Here is a 25,217-nt window from a genome sequence, read left to right on the forward strand (position 1 = left end):
CTGGATTTGCAAAAAGAATTCATCTAAAATAATGCAAAAATGAGCAAAAAGTCCACCAGTAGCAATAGAAATACAATATAAAACTCTTTGGAATTGCGTTGATATTATTTTAGGTGCCTTTACACCTTGCAGGTGGTTAACAAATCTTTAAAAACCAAATTATCAGCCTCTCTTCCTTTAATAATGACCCACTGTTCTTTGTCCAGAGGGAATATACAATCATACCCCTCCTAACACACACACACACACACACACACACACGGGCTCCACCACATTCATACTGCTTTTCATTTTCTCTTTTTTGCCATCTCTCCCTTGCTCTCTGCCTCCCTTTTGTGCATATAAAAAACCAACATTGCGTGTTGTGAAGTTTTCCATTAACACGGCTCCATACGCCGCCGTCGTATCACACGCTTGCTTCAGGAAATAGGAAGAAGGAGAAGAGAGTCTGAAAGAGAAGCCTGCGCACAACATTCCTCAGTTGAGTGACTTTAATCTGGGGACTAAATTAGTTCAGAATGCTACTGCAGGTGGGTGGATGCATTAGAGAAAATGAGAACAGAATTGATCGATTGATAGCTGGAAAGATGACAGACAGAAGCACAGATAGTTGTTGTTTTTTTGGTTTTTTTGGGGCTTTGAGGTAAGCACTATGCATACTCACCTGCTTATTCATTGCGTTCCATTATGACTTCTTCAGCTTTAGCAGCGAATCTTTCGATAGTTGTTATATAAGTCCAATATGTGACAGTCTGCCTCTGAGACAGTCAGAATACAGCAAAGCTGTCTTTTGATTCTCTTACATTCTGTGTGTATCTCACTAGTTTGCTCTGATGTATTTCAGTCTGAATACCCCATTTTGTCATGGCTACTTTAGCATGGTCTTCATTAGAGCGTTTTTCTTGTCATGTGTGAAGTGGTTGCTATACGGCATAGCTGGCCATATGGGATTGTCTTGTCCTTGTGTCAATACGACATGGCTCAGTCAATATAGCTGAGGCTGTTCGGTTCGTTCCATTTTCAAACATGCTCATGCATCTAATTTCAAGAATGCCTCGTAGGCATCGGGCATGAAAGGCCTGTAATGGTTTTATGTACAGACTGCATGTTGGTTTTTCCTTGCAGCCATTCAGCAGAGCTTTGTAGACAGCTGTTTTTATGTTCTGATTTTAAAAAAACCCTATTTCATCTATCCAAAAAAGGCAGAGGCTTGTCTCAGGTTGTGCTCCACATGAACGCTGATGATGTGGCAGCAGGGGAAGATATTCCCCATATATTTCAAAGATGCAACTGTTGAGAGGTCATTTCACTGATGGTAAAGGCTGGAGGGTTTTCAGGGGCACCAATATACAAGTGACACATTACTTATAAACAAAGAACAGAGGCAACTTATCTGGTTCATTTGTAAAGTGCAGCTTGAAGACATTCCACTGCTGTGTTCCTGACAAATTACAGGACAGGTCAAGAATCTGCGAGTCAACAACTTCTGGGCATCTCCACCACTCAGACATATTATATTAGCATCAAATGTGCGATCGGTTACACAATGCACAGTAGAACCTGACAGGTAAATCACAGAGCTGATATTGGCTTATCATACATACTGTATACATCATCTTATATGCTGGCACATATAGAAAGACAGAAATATTAATGAAGGTAAAATAGCACCATAAAAATATATTTGATCATTTTATGTAATTGGAGTTTAATATATTTTTTGTTTTATTAGTGCTTTAGACATAAATTGTATTTAATATACAGTATATACAGTTTATGGTATTGCTGTAATTTAATTTCCCATAAAAAATAATTGTATAAAATGTTCTCATATCTTATGTTTTTGCAAAAAGTTTTTCTACAAACCTACAAATCCTTTGTGTACATACCATTATCACAACTCTTGATAAACAAATTAATGATATTTGAAGGATATTGCTAGCCTAAATGTGTATTATATGTTTATGAAAAAACATGACTATAGGCAGATTTATTAAGTTTTGTAATATTCTCAAATATTGATATTGTCAACCTCAAAAAGTTCCAGTCAGGCTCGAATGCACATTAAGTCTTAAACTAGTAAATCACAGTCTCTTTTCAAGATGATAAAATACCAGCAAAAACAAATAACTATAATATTAATCCTAATCTCCAACCATATTTGTTGTAATAAAAGCAAAACCCAATATATTGATGGCCAAAGAGCAAAACCTCCTATCTGAAAAATGCACTTTTTTGAGAAAACTTGTTTTAAAAAAACTTGTTTTCTTGCAGAATGTTATCTGTTAAGGATACCCAATACATAATACACTGTTTTTGGACAATATTATTATATTATGTGGTATTGTTTACGGTATGTTTGTATGGTTATTACGATATTGTTGACACATAATATACTAATATAGTCCAAAAACAGTGTATTATGCATTGGGTATCCTTCACAAATAACATTCTGCAAGAAAACAATAAAGGTTTTTTTAGTTTTCTCAAAAAAGTGCATTTTTCAGATAGGAGGTTTTGCTCTTCGGCCATCGATATGATCATATGCATATGTATTACAGCCATTTTTGATTCATCAATTCAAAATACCATATTGCTACATGGATACTAATTTGTCATTTAGCCAGCATTAAATGTGCAATTGTATGTCACAGCTGGCAACTGCTACAGCATTTCTTCAGACTTGCTCTATTTTATTTTAAGTATATCCTGCCTCCTTCTCACAAGAGCTGAGTGGGCAGTTTGAACCTCTGATATATATATTTATCCACATATTGTATCCCCGGGATGTGTTCTGATGTTATCTTTATCTTATGCCAGAAGCATTCTAATATTATAAAGGTTTCCCTCGGGTTTGAACTCAGTTACACCATACTATCTTTTAAATGTATTGATACAGCACTGACGTAACGCAGAGGAGGAAAATGGAACGAAATGCTTGGTTGCACCCCTGTGTGAGCTTTGAACACAGGAAGCTCTCTAACAGTCCACTCTGCCCCTAAAACAAGAGTTGCAGGAAGTTGATAAACCTGGGCAGACAAGCATGGATGAAGAAGACCTCCCAGGACAGTTCTCTGTTGACAGCACAAAAAGCCACAGACAAGCCCTCAAAGGTCACGAACAGGTTGCGGCGATGTTTTCTGCACTTTTCCTGCAGTTGTCAAGGTGGCGAGATCAGACTCGGGGGAATTATTGTTTTTGAGTGATTGAGTCATGTCACAGGAGGTTGTGTTCAAGGTCATGAGTGACAGTGGGACAGAGAAGTCTCTCTAACTCAGTGGATGTCAGTGGATTAGTTACATACCATGTTGCAGTGTTTGGACGGACAGCTTTATCGTGCTCATCCTGTCCACTACACAGTTTGTTGTGAGAGTTTTTTTTTTTTTTTTCTCAATAAGCCAGTGCATGCACCGCCTTCACCCCCCCGCATCATGCACTATGGTAAGTAGTGCAGCTCCACAATCCAGCTGCTCAGCCAGACAGATATCTGCTGGGATCAACTGCTACTTGTCCCAGCTGCTTGTGACCTTAAGCCTCTGTTGCTGATGTGCAGGGGTCTGACAAGAAGCTCCGGGAGCATTCATTTGCTGCTAATTCCCTGTCGCCATCAGTCTCCCAATGCTGACACACATACAGTATAGGCACGCACACACACTCAGCGCGGCCCCTGCTGTGCAGACAGTCCATCGGTGCGCCTGCTGGGTTTGTCTGAACGAAATGATTATCACACTTCAGTTAGCACATGTCACTGAGCCCTGCCTGTGTCTGCCATGCCCCTATCCTGTGCTCAAACACTGACATTTACTGACAGCAGCAATGGTCGCTTTATGCTAATGCACATTGTGGGTGGATGTCTGTGTGTGTTCGTCCGCCCGTGTTTTTGTGTGTTCGGTATGTTAATTCGTGATACATCTCTCCCTCTCCGCTCAATCACAGCCGCAGCCATATCCTTTGTGTCACAGTAGAATTTCAATGGCCTTAACTGTATTCTCTCCTCCACAGAGAGCGGTGACACCTACCAGAGGCAGGTGCTGTCCATCTTCAGCATTGCCTCAGGGATCTGTCTTCTTGGAGTGGCATGTATGGCTCTCTACCGCCGCAACAAGTAAGCGATGCCAGCCAGCACCACATTAGTGGAGTATCCCCCCCCAGCTGTGCAGAAAGAGCACTTTACTATCATGGCATGGAGCCCAATGAAATTCTGAGTCAGCTAGAGGATGTTTTAAGCAAGGCATCAAATCTAAATTGTGCAGGATGCATTTGGGACAGATACTCATGTAAGAAAAAGAAGTAATGGCAGAGTGTAAAGGGGGCGTTAATGTAGGTTGTGTTGATTGAATGGGACTTTATAAACAAAATCAGGGGTTTATTTTCGGTAGTGTAGAGTAGAGCTCTTAAGAAGTGCAGCATCTGTCAGCGTGACCAGAGAGCTCTGGCTCACTGGTAGTATGAGTGCACCGGAAATGATCCAAACCCAGAGTCCTCGTTAAATTTAATCTCTTTTTCCTCCAAATGTAGTTTGACAGTGTCGCTCAGATAGATGGTTTCTCTTTGCTAATGCTTAGGTTTATTCCGCTCCCTAGTAAAGACCCAAAATTTCCTTTGTATCAGTGCTTCACAGAGACAATTAGCGCAGTTGCATTCCCCATATTGTTTGAAGACTATACAGAGGAGTTAGAGATAAGACAGCTACTTCTACATTTTTAAAGACCCAAAGAAATGAAAATCAAAGCCTAGTTAATTATATGTGGTTGTTACATTTAGTAATCAAGCAGGATATGGAAGAGGGACTACATATCACAATAGTGCTGATGCTTGCCTAATATCCACCAGCAGTCGCTGATTATCTTAGATTGGACTATGAAATTAACTTAATTAGATAATATGTATTGTACTATATTATACAGTATTATTGAAAAGGTTCTTTGAAGTTGTAATTGAGTTAATTGTGCTCTCAGAGAAGCAGGTGTTCAGTCATCACTCAATCTAGATTTTTGTTCTTTTGTGCCAGTTTTGCTTTCCACATTTCAACTCCTCGCTTTGTCCTTCACTCAGGAAAAACTCGACAGGGCTCGGCTGCAGAGAGAGAGTTTAGCAACCTAGTGTTAAAAAATGAACATTTAATGGCGAATTAACATTTAATCCAAAAGTCTTAAGCATCAATTAATTTTTAATCCAATCAAAGTTTAATCCAAAAATGAAGGAACACTCTCATATTTAGCATAGCTAAAAGATGCCATTTTGCTTTTTCTGTCGCACATTTTGCTTTTTTATCATTAAGGGAAAAGATCAGTAGCAATTATATGATGTAGGTGAAATAAATGATATTATGCTAAATAACTGGAAACTCTGCTTTAGTTGATAAATTAACACCACTTAACCATCCAAGCAAAATGTTCCCTTCGTAGTCTGAACTAATCATACGTACATCATCCATACATTAAATCACCGTTACAAGCTCTGGTTTTCTTTATAGTTTTAAAGTAAAGATCTGGACTCTGTTGTCTCTGGTGACATTTCCTGGAAATCTTTGTCTTTCTTTCTTTTCCCTGAATATTATCACAAGAGCATGTAATGTTCGTTTCACGGTACATTGCCTGGATTCAATTTTCACTTGTGCAAAGACATCTTCTCTCCTAATGCTATTTTTGTAGCCCTTTTTCAGCACTTTTCATCACCATCAAGCTTTCAGTTACACCTCTGAAAGATACAAATTGACTGGTGCTGATTTTGTCACCCTGACCTTTCAAGGCTCTCATACATTTACGTTTGACAAATGTTGTCAGATCTCGCAGTTTCACCGTTAAGACAAATCAAAAATTGTAAATCTGAGTAATAAAAATGTGCATTTGTACATTGTCACATTTTCAATACACATGCCTACAATGTATAGTTTTAAATCCTTCCTGGCATACAGTAGACAACTGTGACAGTTTTATTGGCAGTTCTCATCTCAAGGCTCATGTACTGTATTTGATGTATGTGCCTGTTTTTACACACATACAGTAAAGTGGGTGTCAGGAATAAAAGGTAACAGGTCAATAAAAATTATCACCTACCATTTCTGTTAGATGTGTGTGTGTGTGTGTGTGTGTGTGTGTGTGAGAAGAGATGGCTAAGAGAGTCGTAGAAATCAATGACTAGACTAAAAACAGTTATCGGAGGGTGTTATCATTAGAGAGAAGGTTTCGACCGCTACAAATAGAAAATACTGCCAGACATTTTATAGCCAACTGTACCACCATGGTCATCTTTTCTATTCCAGCCCATTTCTGTCTCATGGAAATATTGTTGCTTTTTAATTACTTTTTAATTAATCTGTATTTATGAGAGACTTGAAAAATTGCAAACCTATCCTTTAAGTCTAGAAATTATAGCTGTAATATTGTAATTTCTATTTCCTCCAGGAGACACAGGGAAAAACTCCAGGCTCATTTCTCCGATGGCCGCAGCCTGAGGGACTGCAGCATCAACGCCTCTGGCCTCATGTCCAAATCTGCACCTCGGCCTCAATACAGCCTTCAGCTCCAAAAGGCAAGTCTTAACCTATAATTGATTTATTTCCAATCATTATCATCTTTAGAATATCATTTTTAGAGCACTGAAAACAGAGTGCTTGACAGGATGATGTATAATGTATGTCTTAATAATCTCTGTACTGGCTCAAGCCTTTTGTTCACGCTCATATCTGACAAGGCTCGAGAGACAGCGGGGTATTATGGTTTAAAATAAATGCATCATGTGTTATATAGGAAAAATCTACTTGTCATGTTCACAATGACAGATTCCCTTGACGAACTGCAGATTGGAAATTCTAATCTGTAGCGTGTCAGGGATCCTGTATTCACTGTGCAAGCACAGCAGCAGTACTATATAGTAGAGAAATAATGTTAAGTGGCACTTTTCTCGTGGCCCTTTCACTACTCAGAACGCCAAAACTGTATTTTCAGACTGCCTTCCAGTCACTTTTTTTTTTGTATTTTTTCGTAACAGAGTTAAAAAACAATTAGCAACCCTCAAAGAGCTTTTGAATGAAAAGAAAAATGAAGTTATGTGATTGAATTATTGATTAATGAAGAGACATAATACCAAGACATTCTGGAGAGAAACCCAATGAGCCAAAGGAGAGAAAATCTAATTTGGGCAACTCTTTCCAACAGTAAAAAAAAAAAAAAAGCATGAAAGAGAGAGGACAGGGTGTAGACACAAAAGAAAAAGTTGCTGGAAAAACGACTTACAAGCCACCACATCCTGCGGCAGATGCTGCAGGAGAGAGAGCTGACCCCGACATCCATGGAAGAGCAAGTGTAGGATGTAGGTGTCACCGATAAGGCTGATGGTCTCTACAGAATCCCAGTGTAATTGCAGCCTAATGCACACTTGTAAAGGTCTCATCAAGAGAGTGCAATCGCCACAGCGCATTAGCACTTCCCTGAATGCATCCTCTTTGTATGGAGTTAGAAAATGGTCACATATTGTGTTCATTTATAATTTGCTCCTCAACTTCTTTGTCTTTTTGATAACGTTATTTTTGGTGAGGAATTTGCTCAGCGTGCAGCTTTCTGTCATTGTTAGATGATGTTATATCCGACTCTACTTTCTTATAATGTGCTAATGTGCTCCAACTGTTTATACTGCAGATGTGGAAATTTCCTGGTATAACTGACCCTTACAAACTGTAAGGATATAAATAAATAAATCCTGTAGTACATGTCAGTCAGCCACGATCACAGTTGTTCATATTGTCTGCCATTTGCATGATCTTCTTTGTCTTTTTTGTTTTATCTTCTTCCTTTTTTTTTCTTCTTTTTTATTCATGTCCTGATTTAAAATAATCTCATCTGTTCTTACTGGAGATTGCAATATGATCCTTTTCTTCCTCAGTAAGATAGAAGGCTTTTTGGCCTCTTCAAACACCAAGAAAAGCCAGAGTGATTTACTGCAGTGCCTTCAAGCCTTCAACTCAATCAGTATTGTGTACTGCATGTGTTTGTGTGTGTCTGTGAATGTCTGTGTACATGCTTGTCTTTCCAGATAACCTTTTCTTTTTTCTTTTTAATTTTGTGTAAGACAAGTGATTAACAAACAAACAAAACCCATATATGACACAGGACAGTACAAACGGGAGAAGCAACAGGACCAGACTATAACCCAGACAAAACAACATGAACAAAAATAAATAAATACAATTTTGGCTTAATACTAGATGCATGTGTGTAGGTGTGTCTGTGACTGTGTCTGTGTGTTAATGTGGGTAGGTGATAAGTAAGGTGTAAGGATATAGAGGGGAGAGAGTGCAGACGGGACAGAAGAAGAAGAAGAAGAAGAAGAAAGCTACAGTGCTGTTGGGAGGGTATTTCTGGTTGGGGCACCAGGGTGACACTAGGATGGGTCAGGCGAGCTGGGGCAACTCTCTAATAACATTTTGTGACAATAATAGTGACGGTGATAATGATATCACCATTACAACAACAACAGCCATAATATTAATATCAATAATGATTATAATAATAAACAATAACAATAGTAACATAATAATAACATCACGATGAGGATGTTAGTAATAATCATTGATAGCAGTAATAGTATTGGTGATAGTACTGACGATCATAGCAACAGCAACAACAGTGATATAATAATATAGTGTTAATGTCATAATCAGAAATAAATATTGAAAAAAAGAAAAGATTACACATATCATATCAATAATTATACAAACAAGAGTTTTGATAATAATGATAACTGACACTGTCATTGATAGTAACAATAATAAACCACGACAGCACTAATAATAATAAAATAATAACATAATGGCAATAATAATAATAGATACCTGCATTACCAACAGGCAGTTGTGGCTCAGGAGGTAGAGCGAGTCATCCACTAATCGGACAATGTCGAATGCCTCATGTCGAAGTGTCCTTGGGCAAGATACTGATGCTAAAATGCTCCCGAAGGCTGTGCTATCAGTGTGTGTGTGACTCCTGATGTGCAGGCACCCTGCATGGCAGCCTCTGCCATCAGTGTATGAATGTGTGTTTGAATGGGTGAATTTTGGCATGTAGTGTAAAACGCTTTGAGTGGTCTAGAAGACTAGAAAGGCGTTGTGTAAATGCAGTCCATTTACCATAATAATCAATACTAAGAATATTAATAAAACCATTGCTACTAATCACTAGTACCACCACATTAATAATAACAATAATAATAACGATACTAGTAACAAAACCTGAATAAAAGAAAAAAGATATAATATTCCTAATATAGTTTAATTTGCTAGTTTGCCTGCCTTTTCCTCTTTTTTTTTTCTTTTTTCATTTGCATGATTTTCCCTTAAATATGTGTGTGTAAAGGTAGGGAACACACTTCACTGATTACAAATAAGATGCAGCTCAGATTACATGAAAATGTATCTCTCAGGCTGGTGTTTTAGACACGGTTGCATTTTGTTGTCTGAAATTCTTAGTTCAGGTTCAGCCTTATTCTGTCTTTTTTTTTCTGTGTTAGTACTTTGCCAAATGTAGCCTCTGCTGAGGCTCTTTAATAATGCAACAGTGTCTAGTGTCACCCACTGAAACAAACACCCCTCGAGCTACTGGCCCCACCCACGGAACTGCAGTTGGCACAATCTCAAAGCTTTTTGAGGGTGTCATTTGAAATTATGGCTTTGAGCTGTTGACAGTTGAAAAGTGGTGGAACATTAAATATAAATGTCGGAGCTGTTAAATTGAAATAAGCAAGAACAAATTCAAATGTGCAAAACTCAAAATGCAAGAAGCAGCAAATAATTTCACTCTTGCACATACAACTCAAAAACCTGAAGTGTTGCAACTGTAACGAGTCCGCAAAGTTCTACCGACACCAAACCAGTTTCAGCGCATCAAAGCCCAGTTTAATGTATTTTAGTCAGATACAGGTCCATTGTCCCATAGCACAAACACAGGCTATTATATTAACACCATGACTGAGCGAATGTGGTGACAGCAATGTATGAGGGCTCAGCATGCAGTGAAGCTGTGTTTCCAGCCACAAAATGCTTTCAGAGGTGGACACAGGGAGGAAGCCAACGGGAAGGAAAAGACAAAAGTAAAAGACAGTAATAATAACACCACAACACAGAAACACAAGCTATAATAGAACAGCATGAGGGAAGCTTAAGGTGGGATGTGAAAGATCACCGGCTATAAGCACCCAGGAGGGGGCATGAGCTGCACAGGCCAAGGAAAGATTAACAAGTGAAACCTATTTTTCCACAGATTTGACACAGCGACCCCAGACCACTGCTTCTCTCCACCCACTCCCTCAGCTTGCAACCATCTAGGGAGAGGACATGTGCTGTGGGTGGTGCAGCCCTACAAGTCTTCTGGTGTTTCTATCAAGGATAAGTTAGACTGACAAAATGGAAACACTGTACAAGGAAGAACAGAGCAGAGTGTTCTTAAGGAGGCTCAAAACATTTCGGTGTATGCATCAGAACACAGCGGGTTTGTGCGTGTGCGTGTGTGTGTGCATGTGTGTTTTTGAGGCAATAAGGTGGAGGATGAGCGCAGTGAGCTGGAAACGAAAGGCTGGCTGTGTTGAGGCAGGTGCAGAAGGGAGGATGAAACTGAAGTCCATTTTGGTCACTGTCTTCCATACCATCCCTGTGATAAACTGATGCATCGCTAGCGTGTCTGTAATGTCCCAAACAATATGTCAGCTCTCTGGACCAAGGCATTACAGCCTAAGACACTTACCCTTAAGGTGCACTGAGTCGCAATGGAAGGACTTACACTGTATATGCTGACATCATTGTTACACAATGATTTCTGCAGCAATGCTCCAAGGCTGAGCCTACTAAAAGGTTACAAAAGCATATATCTTTTCAAAATAGCCACATGCTCCTGGTACCTATATGTACTTTACAGCTCTGAACTATTATCTCTGACTTCTTTGTGCACCTGCCCTGCCACACGCTGCATTTGTACATATTTCTGCGCGTATGTTCCATCTGCGATTGTGAATACCTATGAATACTTGCGCATCTGGAAACATTCCTTGTGCATATGCTCCCTCCATCTGTGTTTGAATAGCGGTTTGAATTGCACACACTACTCATACAGTAGTGTTTGCGCCTGCACTTAACTATAAAAGCACAGACATTTGAACAGTTGAAAGTCATATATGATAGTGTGAATCCCTTTGAGGCACTTTTTAAGGAAGGGAAAACCAAGGAAGAAATGTAATTGCATAGTTAAACACCTTTCACCACCTTGGAGAATTAAATTAACACCTCTGTTGGGATAAAATTGTGTCTCAAATAAAAAGAGGGAGGGTATACACCCATGAGACACATTGCAATGAAACGGAAGTGCACCAACATGAAGGAATAGGGGCACCCAGACTGGGAAGACAAAGATACAAAAACTCATTTCCTATCAGCAGAAAGCTGATTTGGTGGTAACTAACTAGTCCAGCCTTGTTCTAAGAAGAGACTGAGCCAACCTCAGGAATGATTTAGAGGTAGAGGTGAGCATACTGTATGAATACTTCATGGGAATAGAGAATTTTGAAGGCTGCAGAACAGACCAAAATCCAGACGTCAGAATATTGTAATGAAATATCTGATGATGTTTTATTACAACAAAGTCAGTTTATGTTTTCAAAGTATCACAAAGTACATAGTATCTTAGATAAGACTTGAACCAAGAAAGCACCTACCTCAGATGATTTTCAGATTATTCCATCAAATGTATGAAAAAGTTGAAGCAGAATCATTTAAGTAGAGGATCATTAACTATTTTTGAGTGCAGTTTGTGGAATTAAAATATCCAAAAACCCCCGACTGAAATGTTTAAATAAACAGGATTAGGGCAGGTAATCAGTGAATTTACTGCCTACTTTCCTTTTGAGTATTTTCAAATGAAGGGGAAGTTTGAAACAGTCTGATGTTCTTGTGGATGAAAGTACGTCTCTTGAAGTTGAGATATACAAAACAGATGCCATCAGAGAATTACCCAGCGTGCTAGTATGAACGGGAAATGTAGGAGGAATATTAGCCACTTGTATAGCAAGTGTTGTGACAGCAGAGGGGATGATATGAAAGCTTCGGTAGGTATCTCCATGATTAATAAAATGACAGGCCAGTGCTGCTTGAAAATTAATAATGCTGTCAAGTGTTACAAACTCTACACTTATGTGCATGTCGGTGCATAATTTTAAAATAGCTTTTTTTTTAACATTTTTCTATCAGGTACAGCCTAAATTGTCTCATCTTGGCACAGAGACATGGCTCAGTTTAAGCAGTGAACTACATCTGGCGGCGGCTTGTGCTGCCAGCCAATGGACTGTCCTTCTTGAAGATTGGTCAAATATCCCATTACGCACAGTTCAGGACCTTTGATTTGATAGTAATCCAAGTAGGATTAATGCTGCTCTGAATGCATTGGTTTGCCTTTCTCCTTGTTATGTAGCTGATAGTCAACATATTGATAGATTTTCTCTACAGGCTCCTGTATTCTCCCTTTGTCTCCCCTTGAAATAAATCCACATTGCATTGTGTTTATCCAAGGTGTTCACAAGTGGCATAAAACAAGGTAAAAGTGAGATAGGAAGGAACAAGTGAAATGGGTTGCACCATGCAGGGTTGCCATTGTCTGCCACAAGCTATTTATTTTATCCCCTGACACAGATATCAACCTCCAGGAAAGTTTGCCATGGCAATTGTTCCAGAAAGTGAGACGTTCTGCACCCGCGGGGTATATGAGAGGGTGGCCAAAATTATCCTATTTTCTTGCACAACTAGTGAACAGCAGTAACAGCTCCCTCTGGGAGTCAAGGGTGTAAGGGAGAAAAAGAGGCTTATCAGGCATGAGAACCCTGAGCCAGCTCTAAGTCACATGCAATTGCTTTAATGATGTACAATCAGACAGAGAGAAAGGGCAGCGCAGGAAGTACTGTAAGAGGAATAACAGAATTATCTCATGATTTAGTATTTCACAGGGGGGTTCTTGGGGCATTCATGGTCGCTGTGCCAAAGCAATGTCTGGGGCTTGTTGTAAGATAATGGTGTTAATTTTGATAAGAATAAAGGGAAAGAATTGAGGGGGGAAATTCTTTAGGAAACCATTAATGTAATCTTGTGTGGGATTAATTCTTGAGTGCAGCGGGAGTGCTGTGAGGGCCAGTGTGGAGTTTATTCACAAAGCGTCCCCTCCTAATCTGCAGTTTAAAATGTAAAGTGTAATTAAAGACACTGTCTGACTATGGGGGGATACATCAGTGAGAGAACATCCTCAACCTGACAGGGGACTTTAACCTGAGTGGGCACTGCTGCTACTAAGCCACATATTCCTGCCATTATGCATTATACTCTGAGCATTTTTCCTGTTGTGCCTTACATGCTGTAACTCCTTGCACTTGCACACTCTTTATTTTTGATTTTGATCAACAGTGATAGAAATTAAGCTGTATCCTGAAGCCACAGATACCATGTATATTTATTTGTATATTTCACCACTTACCACATGCTCTACTCTTCTTCATTTTTGCAGAGCTGCAGTTCCCATGGATCGTCTGTCAAAGGCGGCAATGTGGCACCAGGCGCATCAACAGTAGCCCCACCTATTCTCAGCAGAGCGCTGTCTAAAGGGAAACGCTTCAGGTGAAAATGTGGCATCCTCTTATTTCCTGTTTCATATCTTTCACTCAGCCCAGATCCAGATATAAGAGGCAGCCAAGTAAGAAATTTAATCATCCCGCAATATGGTAAAATATTAGACTTCAAAAATAAAAAAACAGATCATTTATAAACATTTATAGAAAGATTTATGGTGATTATAAGTGGGAACAACTATTATATAGTATATTGGGTACCTTGCCTGTGAGCATATCCTTAGTCAGAATCAGACATTTTATAGGAGGATTATTGGTTTATCTAATTTAATAAAATGAAAAGACTGCCTCAAAATAGTTGGGAGAGTAGATTCTTAGGGTAGATAGAGTCTTTATTTACATGCATGTCCAGTAAATTGTGCAAAGTGATAAAATGTGTACTCAGGCAGATCCTGAAATTACTACTTGCTCTCGGATCAGGAAAAGCATATTGAAAAAAGGGATAAAAAAGGGAATTTTAATGTGCGGAGTTAAACATTGATTTAGCCAAATTCTTTTCACGCTATCCTTCAAATGACAGAAGATTCAAACAAAATTAACATTTTTGCTACAAGGGATTTCTGAAGTGGTTGTGCTTTGTGATCACAGCAGTCAGTATCAAATGCTGCCATATAAAACCCTTCAGAAGAACACAGGGGTGTGAATATAGAGCATGCAACAATAGCCCCATCTGGGATGTTTGCAGAAAAGCTTCATTTCCTCTGATGATGTGGATGCAGGCACGCTTTGACAATTAATGACACTCACACCACGCAAAATGCAGAAAACTCACTCTCATGGCAAAACTTAATTTCCCTGAGCACCCTTTGCATTTATTGTTGGTAAATCACTAGAATTGTTTGATTGCTGTTAGATGTCTACTTTTCACTTGATCTGATGGTGTTGTCTTAATCACAAGCAACACTGAAAGAGTTTTTTTTGACTGTACTGTATAATAGGATACAAATGAGACCAGGTCATCTGTGCATAAAGCTCCAGACATTTATTTTAAGTTTTGTTGCTATGTGTGTTAGACAAGCTTTCAGCATTATATACTGTAGCAAGGACACACTGTGAAGCACATGAAGTAAAGTGATTAAAAGAGGCTATGTTTGGGGAGATAATGGGGAACTCACAGGTTTTGTCTATACAGGCAGTCTTTGGATGCCTGGTTGACTATGATGACAACTTTAGTGAAACCCCCGCTGAGGCGGCAGTTGTTCTTTGTTTTAATGGACCGCTGCTGTGTCACAGAGGAACGTTTTTTTTTTCCTCCAAAAGCTTGTCTATGTGTGGCTGCAGGGACGCTGCCAACTCGTCCTGGCTTTTTATTCTCCACGGTGTCATGCAGGTGCTTCATGGAGGGCAGCTGACAGTCAATCATCTGTTCAGCTTGTTCTCAGAGTAAGGGGGAGGCGGGGGGAGAACTAGACTGTGATGGATGATGTTGAGATGCTTTCGGCTATTGACCTGAGAAACTGGACCACATTGCGAGCTATAAAGAGAAATGCCCCATAAAAACATGTCAATATGCGCCATCAATATTGCCTCAGAAGGTAACCTGTGCATCATGGGCCTTATCATAGGGTATGGGTATGTGCAGATTGATTTACCTGCTTGAATGCTTATTTTATCTGCTGAACAGATATTTTGCTAGAACAGTAAAGAAAATATAGACCTCATAAATTAGAAAAACACATACCCTGCTCTTCAGCCAAAAGCTATATTGTGAGTTTACTTTCATAGTATAGGATTCTGTTTTTCCCTTTACATTTCATAACGCTTGCTATACATAACCAAGTAGAGAAAGTGCACAAATCAATCATTTTGAATCAGTCCTTTTTACGTTTGATACATACTGAATAGACTGACCAGCACGGCTCACTCTGTTCACTCGCTTTTCCTTGTTGCTTTGCCAGCAAATTCTGACAGAAATAACACTTTCCAAATCAATGTGTCATCACACAGCCAGTGGTCAATCATTGTTTTCATAGGTGCTATTGTGGAATTTGATCAATCACCAAGATTTCATCGTTGTCATTGGATTATGAGGAAATTGGAGTATTGAAGGCCAATCGATAATGTGCTCAAGTCGAGTGGGCATGAGTTTTTCTTTTCATGCTGAGTGGGAGTGCTTGGAGTACCCTGCTGGTTCAGTGGAGGAAAGTATCTGCTCTGTTGACATACCCAGTACCTTTGTAACCTGTCATCACCCTCAGGCTCTCTCTGGTTTTGCCCAATTAAAGCAGAAACAGTGCAAAACTGATTAAAATATGTGCAGGACTATTCTCACAGTAGGACATTCCCGTTAAAATCAGACATATTTTTGGTGAATTGTGGATATAAGCAGCTGCCTTTCAGTTAGACCTTTGACATTCAACAACGATTTGTCAATGATTTGTCATTTTCAGCTAATCCTAATTAAAAAAGCACGCTAATAGCCAACAAAACAGGCATAATTCAGCTTTATTCATATCAACCTTTTACAACATCAGTCGATACAAGAGCTAATGCTGGAAAAAACTAGAGCCAACATTAGCCATGCTAATTGTTCCACAGCCATGAACATTGGGAAATTGTTATAGCTGAGTATTTTTGCACTGTTTCAGTCGGCTATTAATTAATAACCAAACGTCTACTAGACTAGTTTACGGCATGAAATAAAGCGAGAGTTCAGTTTAAGGACAAGCTAGGTCATTACCACTACACTTGCCTGAATGCACCACAGTTTAATCATACAAGCCATATACATCATCAGAGGTAATGTTACAGGCACCAAGATGAACATTAACAGCATCGCATAGCCTGGCATGGCGGCCACATATTCACACACATACACACACACACACACACACACACACAGCTGACAGACATAACAGCATCATTGATCAAGTGTATGGATAGAGGTACACCGGCACTAACACGCTCAGTAACGTTAAAAATGACAGTTGAACATAGCCTGGCACAGTGGCCACATAAACCACACACATGCACGCACACATGCACACACACACATACACACACACACAGATGGCAGACACAGCAACATCAGCATAAAATCCAATTGGCTGCAGGTACCTGTGCTTTGGCATGGAGGGATGGATGTCATCGTTGGAGGATCAAGTGCTAAGTCACATGCTGCTGCTGTCAGGGAAAGGGCTGAATTAGCAGACACGTACGTGTCGTTTCTACTTGGCACTTGTTAAGTAGAAATTGGCGCAGGAGGAGGTGTCTGGGTTGAGAATGATGGCTGAACTTGAGCTGAATTCTCTTCCTCCTGCTCCTCATGACGTCTTTTTGTGACTAACTCAAGCAAACTGATTTGTGTCACCATGGTTTTTATCTAAACCTACATTAAAAGCAGCTGGATAGTGGAAAGTAGGCTTCTGTTCCTCTGTGTAATGCGGCAATCTGGCCCATCTAGGCCCACCCACAGCTACGTGCCTAGGACTACGGGATGGATTGTCATGAAATTTTGTACAGACATTCATGGTTCCCAGAGGATGAATCAAACTGATTTTGGTGATCTCCTGACTTTTCCTCTATTGCCACCACAAGGTTAACATTTGTGGTTCAGACTGAAATATCTTAACAATTGTTGCTGCCCTGAAAAGATAGAAGTTCAATAAGGAGAGATCAATTGGAAGTGTATAGGAATATTTATTGATGTCAGCAACACAAAGATTTTTGGCGACTAGCAATGTGAAGCATCTTCATAAAGCATAGGCCCTTATGAAGATAGGAGATAGGACAGGATCCCCCCGGAGTGGTGGTTGAGTCAAGCCAGCAGATGGTTGATGGAAACCTTTAGCGTTTCCATGGATATCATGGAGGTTATGGGGAGGAGGTGTGTTGCGCAATAGGTCTGAAAGACAGGATGGCAGATTTGCTGCGATATTAAAAGAATGGCATCTAGGGACTGAATGGCTTGAGGAATGCGGGCAGAAAGATCATTGGTCAGGTATGGTGATGTTAGAATTGTGAATGAAAGGATTTTGACAGCATGGGAAAGCTGACATGATGGAGAGAAATAGAACAGGAGGAAATAGCAGACATTCACTCATAGTGGAATAAAGGAGGAACATGATGGAAGAGATCTTCCTTCTTGAACTTTCACCAAAGCTTTGCATTATTTCTAATACTTTTCCTGTAGCACCACAAGCAGGTCAAAGTTTACACAATACTTTGGTTTATGACCAAATACCTGCAAAGGTAATGACATTTCTATAAACGATGATGATGTATTTCACTGACTTGTCCTCTAGCGCCACAAGGTTGACATTTGTGATTTTGAGTGAAATTGCTCAACAGCTATTGGATGAAATTTGGTACATTCATGTTCCCTTCAGGATGAATTGTGATCCCTTTGGTGATCCCTTGACTTCTAGCCAAAATAGATCAAACATCAACATTTTAGTTTGTTCAATACTTTGGTTATTACCTGCTAATCATCAGCATATTAGCATTGTGACTGTGAGCATGTTAGCATGCAGATGTTAGCATTTAGCTAAAAGCACCACTGTGCCTAAGTACAGCCTCACAGAGCCATTAGCAGGACTGTAGACTCTTGGTCTTCTACCTCAGTTCCTTCTCTCCTCTCTTTAATTCAGCCATAACAAACTAATGATTATGTAAATTGTATTGCTTACTGGTAAATTACTATTCTTTTCATATGAATATGATACCCCAGCCTGATGCTTTGAACACAATATCAAGGTCATTTATGTATGCACGGGTTAAATTTATGCTTTTTTCCCTCAAACGTTGAACAGAAAGGTCAACCCATTACAGTCCATTTTACATGAATGAGCACAAAAGATGAGACAGAGATGTTACAGTGGATTAGTAAGCACTGTGTGGAGTGTTGTGTTAAATCACTGATATTCATTCCCATTGTTGTTTTCCCCTCTGATTACAGGAGTAGTTCCCTTTCACTCAGTCCTGCCCAACAACGGAGGGAGAACAATTACTTCAGGACCCCACCAATTTCCAGAGGAAAACACAAAATATCGACAAATCTCATCGATGGATCCAGAGTGGCTGGCCATGTATACAAACACTTACAGGAGGATGAGTCAACAGATATGGAGTCCATAGGAAGGTGAAACTTTTTCTGTTTTTCTTTTTTGTTTTGTTTTGTCATGCTTATCTGAGCCTCAAAGAGGAAATTCTCTGCACACTGAGGTCAAATAGATGGTTCAGTGATACAGCCCCCCGGACTAACTGAGGTTAAGTAGGAGTGGCAGAGGGATAATTTTGGGAGAAATGAGTTTATGACTGAAATGCGCTCAGTTCAAATCCGTGAACTGGCTTATGAAATCTGATCCAGACAAATAAATGAAATCTGCTGTGCCCTCCTTCAACTGGGACTGTCACAATTAATTTGGAGAACACACTTGATCCCAACCGTATCCTGATACTGGGATAGAGCAAGATATGAGTCTGTGTGTAATCCTCCCTTCACTTGCCACTGGGCTGCTGCTGTGAATGAAAATGTGTTTTTATCTGCCATGGTTTTATCAGGGTTAGAAATACAACGACAGCGCCAAAGCTAATTAACAGATGATACACGAGTTCACATGATTTTCAAGATGTCCGGAATGGTTTGATTTTGGCAAATGCTCCAGCGTTATGTGAAAGCTTCATGGTTTATACAGTATATCAAAGAAATTATTTAATTTTCTCTTACAAACTGAACACAAACCCACATTGGGCAGCTTTATAGAACAAGACTACAAATTCCAAAGCATTAATTTCAGGCATTTACACATTTTGAATTCTCATGCTCGTCCTGATGTCGAGGAAGGCCAGCAAGTTGCCCTATTTTCATGGCTATCATGAGTGAAGTACAGCTACTGGCGCTGTTTCAGGAGGCATTAAAAGCAGGAAGGACTTTTGGCAGAGCCACCTCTCACCAGTTGGCTATCTGGGGGCTTAAAATAACTTCAACATTTTAAAAGTACAGTCTGATGCTCTCCGCTGGCATGAGTTCAAAAAAGTAGCCTGATGTGAAATCTTCTCTGACACATTTGTTATCAAAGAGGAGCATTCATCCGGTGTCCTCAAGGAGGGAAGAGATGTGAAGACAAAGTTGCGCATTATTTCACATCCGTTAAAACTTTTCTTTTTGCCCGAAAGACTTGGAGATTATAAATAAGACTGGTGGTTGCTTAACATCTACCAGAGCTGGAAAATATTTATCTTACACTGCTCATTGAGGTGCTTGTTTTCCTAAGTAGAATAACGCATAATGTCAAGCAGCTCCACAGGCATTTCCACTTAAAAAAGTAACACTGAAAACACTGAATAATTTTAGGTTTTATTTACAGATGCAGACGAGAGCGTCTTTAAGCCTGAGTAAGGCAGTCCTATTTAGCATATGACTCAGAAACAGCCTAATTTGCTGTCAGTGTGTGCAACTTGAGCGATGGCACTGTTATCAAAAACGCCTGTCATTAAAGCAGTAGTGTCCCTCGTGCATTCCACACACTTAAAAGTGCCTAGCAATGTTCCTATTAGCATGCCAACCTGATTGAGCGTTACAGTGACTTGTAAGATACACTGCAAGCTGCCAAACTCTTTATGTGACCTATTTCCATAATTTACATTTTTAAACAAAGCTCCATGGAGCTCAGCAGTTCTTTCAAATGCTTGTGCAGAGAGATCCTCCAGGAGCATAACAGTTTCCCTCCTTCACACACACACGCACACACACATTCATTCATGTGCTCAAGCACACACGCAGAATAACAAACAAACTAACTAACTAATGAAGAAACTAATGAGAATTCTTTTTTAAAATCACAAAGGCAAAATCTGTAAGCTATAGGCAATTAAATCTAACACAGCATTTTCAAGTGTTTAGGAGAAGAGATGAAATAAGAGGGCTTCTCATCTTCTTGGGGATAAGATTGCATTTGTATAGTTAAACAGTTTCAGATCTCATTAGTCATTGATAATTCCCTTACAGATCCATCAGTCGAGTATGGCTTTCGCTGGCCTCCAGGAGGCTGAAATGACCTATTTCTAGACTTACCAGACATACAACACCAAGCTACCAAGCTCACAGCCCCCTCCTCCTCCTCCTCCTTCCCCTCCTCCTCTTCTTCCTCCAGCCCCCACCTCTCCCTTGTTGCCATGGATACACCCTCTCATCTCTGGAAATGAGAAATGGGAGGTGGATGGGAGAGTGAGAGAACGAGAGAGGGAAAGTGAGGAAAGAAGGAAGATTGTGCAGAGATGATGAGAGTGCAGTGGAGGAAAGATGGAGGCGCAGAGTGATGCGCGCCATAGAGAGTGTAAAAAAAAAAAGAAAGAGGCGAGAACAGCAAACAAACACGAGAATAACCCTTCCATGTTTTCCATTTTGTGACAACAAATCCCCAGCAGAGTATTGTCAGTTTCATTATCCGCTGTCAAAACATATATTTACCCATCGAAGATAAGTGCAGAATTGAAGGCAAATTTGCTATGGAAGTTATTTTTAGATATGTTTTAATCTGCCGGATTTACCTCCAGCTTGCATCTCCCCTCTTCTAATACCGAGGGAGGAGTGGGAAAGTAATTCAATTATTTAAACTTGGTTATGCTACAACCAGTCTCTGAAGGCTGACAATAAAACTGGCTGTCTCCTAAGGCTAAGGTGATTCTAAATGTGAATTGAGTCTTCAATAACAATATTAGCTCTAGTGCACAATTCTGCACATATACAAACATAAACACTTAGCTCTGGATAAGTTCCCTCTGCTCTCCTGTGTTATTTTCATACTGAAAATGATGTGTTTCAATCTTGTCGCCACTGTAATACTCCACTCTTTTGAGATCTTTGACTGCAGCAACGTATTATCATGCAAATATACATGCAGAGACTCTCACACCCATTAGCACACCTACATTCACCCCAATTGTCACATTACAGTATGAGCCTGTCAGACAAGGCGTGTTCAGTGAGACTGCACAATAAGTTTCATGTCAAAAAATCAAAATTAAAATACACATATAAGTCCAAAAAGGCCTTTTTTGCCCGCATACTCACACTGGCCAGGGTCAGGAATCCAGCAGCTGTTTTGCTAAAGCCATAAATCTCCGATAAGGCATTCATGAGAGAAGGGATTTTTCAGTTAAACATTCATGCAGCAATAATACAGGCTGCTCATGCTGAGGATTATAAATAATTACACAAAGATTATGAAGGAACAATACCTAAATAATAATCATTTTGGTACAAGAAGGTTGCTTTTGTGGAAGTGGTGCATGGAATGATGAGAGGAATGAAATGGGTGAAAGCACAAAAGCAGCTTTATCACCACATTCTATATTACTCACTCTCTTTTATTCATCTTAGGAAATGAGTGTCTAGAACGAAAAGGTCACAGCATAAATGACTTGCTCTCTAATTCTCACCCTGCCATTTCTATTCTTTCTTCTGCCTGAAGGTGTGATTCTGCCAGCGGAAGGGTCGGCACCCTCCTCAGCAGGACCTCACTCTCTCACTTTGCAGCCAGGAAGGGATGGACTGAGGTCCCTTGCACCCGCCTGGATAAGGGAACAACCTTCCTTCCACCCTCCCTGCGCACCCGCTCTGTGCCCATCATCCCCTCGCTCCAGGCATGCGACCGCGAGGCAGGGCATGCGGACACAAGTGACCGGAACCAAGGGGGACTTCTCAAGTGGCACCCCATGTTGGCTGGAAAGACAGCGGTGCCAATTAGCAACCCTCCCTCTACCCCCCGTGAGACTGTTGTGCTGGCGCCTGGTGTTATGCCCAGCAGTGTTAGCCCTCCTGCCACCACCGCTGCTCCAAGCTCCACACAAACACCCTCCTCCATTGAAATTACAGTGGAACTCACGCCGGAATTAAAACAGAAAAGCCTTTCCAACCCCATGAAAATGTCTGGGTCTCACAGCGAGATTCATTGCGGTGGCACAAACACTCTGGAGGCTGGGACTGTGCTGGAGTCAGAAGGGAAAAGTGTCCAATATTCAGCCAGAGTTCTCCACACAGGCAGTGGTACCAGAGGTTTGAAGGCAGCAGGCCAAAGAGAAGCCCAGGGACCGAGCCAAGGTCAGACATCCCTTGTGTACGGAAGAGCAAACATCTCCTTGGCCACCAAAGGACCCAGCTGCAGAGGAACTGGAAATGCTTATGCAAGGCCTTCTGCAAGCTGATTGGATTAACTCTGTAAAGCTTCAAAGACACTGTTTTCAATAACTATATACCTTTGCTGGTGTCACAGGATGGTTAGCAGGTGGGACCATCTGTGTGGCCACATGGACCAACAACAGATGGCTTTCAATTTCTGAAGGAACGCAAACAGATTGAACTGCAGAGGAAAGAATATTGACACAACAAAAGACATCCAATTCTAAAGAAAAAGAGACAAACAAGCACACATTGTGAATAAATGTGACTCAATAAGGAAAACAAAACCGTGACTTGGGTGGGAGCTTGACTTAAACAGTGTATTGAAAAAATGCCACTATTTAAAGGGAGCTTCTACTTAGAAACCAAAATAGTGTGTCATCTCTATGTTGTTTCTCTATTGTAAAGAAATGAAATTATAAATGTCATATAATATATGTCATATAGACGTATATATATTTGACATACAATTGTGACAAAATAAAGACTAAGATAACAGTGTTAAGTAAGGGCTTTGTTCACCTCGATCCATTTTCACTTCATGACCCTGAGAATGTCTGTGCTTGTTTTCAACTTATTGTCTTTAATATACAAAAGAATCAATATAAATATACAAAAAAAAAAAAAAAATCCAGAGATGTTCACGTCACTTCTCACACAAAATATTCCAAGGTTAGGATAAATATCATCTGAATTATGGCCTGTACAGTATCGCCATGGCAACTGACACCTGTAGCATGCACTTCTTTCTTTTTCAGGGTGGATTTAATCAGACTACACCCAACCTAAAAACCTAAAAACAGCTACACTAATTAAGTATAGCTCATTATTTTTGCCTCAGATATTTACCAGATGTTTTTAGGTAGCTGAACCTCAGCTCAGGTGTTTATGTGTGTACGTATACTGGTGGGGGGTCCACGAGGGTAAAGAAGGTGCAAAAGAGGAAAATAAATCATTTCCTCTCTTTTATTCTCATGTTTAGGAAGACAATTCTTCATGCAACTCACAATGAAGGTAAAAAAGGAGTGGACGATAAGGGTTAAATATTTGGTGATGTGTACTGCATGTCAAGAAAAGGGTTTTTCAGACACTGAATCATAAGAGCACCTCAGAGATTTTCCATGTTCACTGAGTGCAGACTATACTCCATTATTTACCATGATGCACTTAATGCTGTATGTACAGGCTAACAAACACAAAGAAAGATCCACTTCGCTGTTTGAATTTCAACAATGGCCATGAGGTTTGTGGATGGAAATGAATCATAGCCGCATACAAGTCGAATACAAATCTTTATTTATGCCTCATTTATGTCAAATTCTGTATATCCGAGTTTTTCTTCCATTCAGATTTGCAGTGGCTGCTGGCAACACAAGGTAAGTTGTACAGGACTTACAAATGGGTATTAGTGAGACTTCTTCATCACTGCTCTGCAGAATAAAACTATCTTGAGTCTATAAGAAGGTTTCTATGAAGATTAAAGTGAACCTCATTGATCCCCGAGGGGAAATTGAGCCAAGCCAGCTGCAAAGGAAAGATAAAGTTGCCATAAATAGAAAATATTTCGGATTCTAAATACATACAGTTCCTGATGGTTGACAGAACTCACCATGTATTTTGCTAAATTCTCAGATTTGCATACTGTATTTGCCCTGCAGTGCAAGACCACAAATAGAAGGTGTGCAAATAAAGACGAATTATTATTAAAAATTAACGGGAAAAGCTGAATAAATTAATGGAAACAAATGCAGATGGACATGACGACCACCGATGAGAGCACTGTCCACCACTATTATTAAGTGTTAACTAAGGAAATCAAAAATAAGATAATAAGGAGATTTTTTAGAAGAGTGGTGTTCAATTACTCCAGTAGAGAGACAGAGACTTGAAGAATCTATGACAAGGTGCGTTGAACCTATTCTGGAGGCTCATGGTAGCCAAACCTTTTATGAAAACATCTATCTCTATGCATCACTGGCTATTTACAGCATTATTGGCTATCCCTGATGTTATTGGTGTAAATGTAAGCAATATGTGCAGAAATCTGCACAGGAAGTTAGTCAGAATGAAGGAGAGTGAGGCACAGCAATTACCAGCAGTATCTGTGGTGACACCTACAGTAAGTGACTTTGCACACATCATCATTAGCTGGAGATGAAATGTAAATATTTGTAGCACACCTGAAAACCTGTCAAATATAAAAAGAACTGCCTCAAGGATATGACTAGTGTCATGGAAAACTGCCTTAAATTCTCCAAGTTGTTGGAAAAATTAATATGTTGTACGATATGGAGATTACAGGAATCTTTTAGCATCTCAAAGATGAAACACAACAGGTGTGGTTTTTTTAATAAAAAACTAGATAAAAGAAGCTCTTATCCATTGATCAGCCATCACACCATCCAATAAGTTAAACCTATAGGAGTCTTTAAACATATTGCTA

General features: G+C 39.9%; 1 protein-coding gene across 1 annotated transcript in view; it reads left to right on the top strand.

The window, feature by feature from the left end:
* nrg3b (neuregulin 3b) overlaps positions 1–23,275 on the top strand; it is a 202,627-nt gene extending 179,352 nt beyond the window's left edge. Inside the window, exons 5-9 of the mRNA XM_067576593.1 lie at positions 4,003–4,105; positions 6,408–6,534; positions 13,533–13,642; positions 18,551–18,733; positions 22,068–23,275. Of these exons, the coding sequence (XP_067432694.1) occupies positions 4,003–4,105; positions 6,408–6,534; positions 13,533–13,642; positions 18,551–18,733; positions 22,068–22,800 (1,256 nt within the window). The 3' untranslated portion in view covers positions 22,801–23,275. The remainder of the gene's footprint in view (positions 1–4,002; positions 4,106–6,407; positions 6,535–13,532; positions 13,643–18,550; positions 18,734–22,067) is intronic.
* Positions 23,276–25,217: the final 1,942 nt, after the last annotated feature.

This window comes from Thunnus thynnus, chromosome 20 (assembly GCF_963924715.1).
Source record: "Thunnus thynnus chromosome 20, fThuThy2.1, whole genome shotgun sequence".
In the NCBI taxonomy this organism is placed as follows: domain Eukaryota; kingdom Metazoa; phylum Chordata; class Actinopteri; order Scombriformes; family Scombridae; genus Thunnus; species Thunnus thynnus.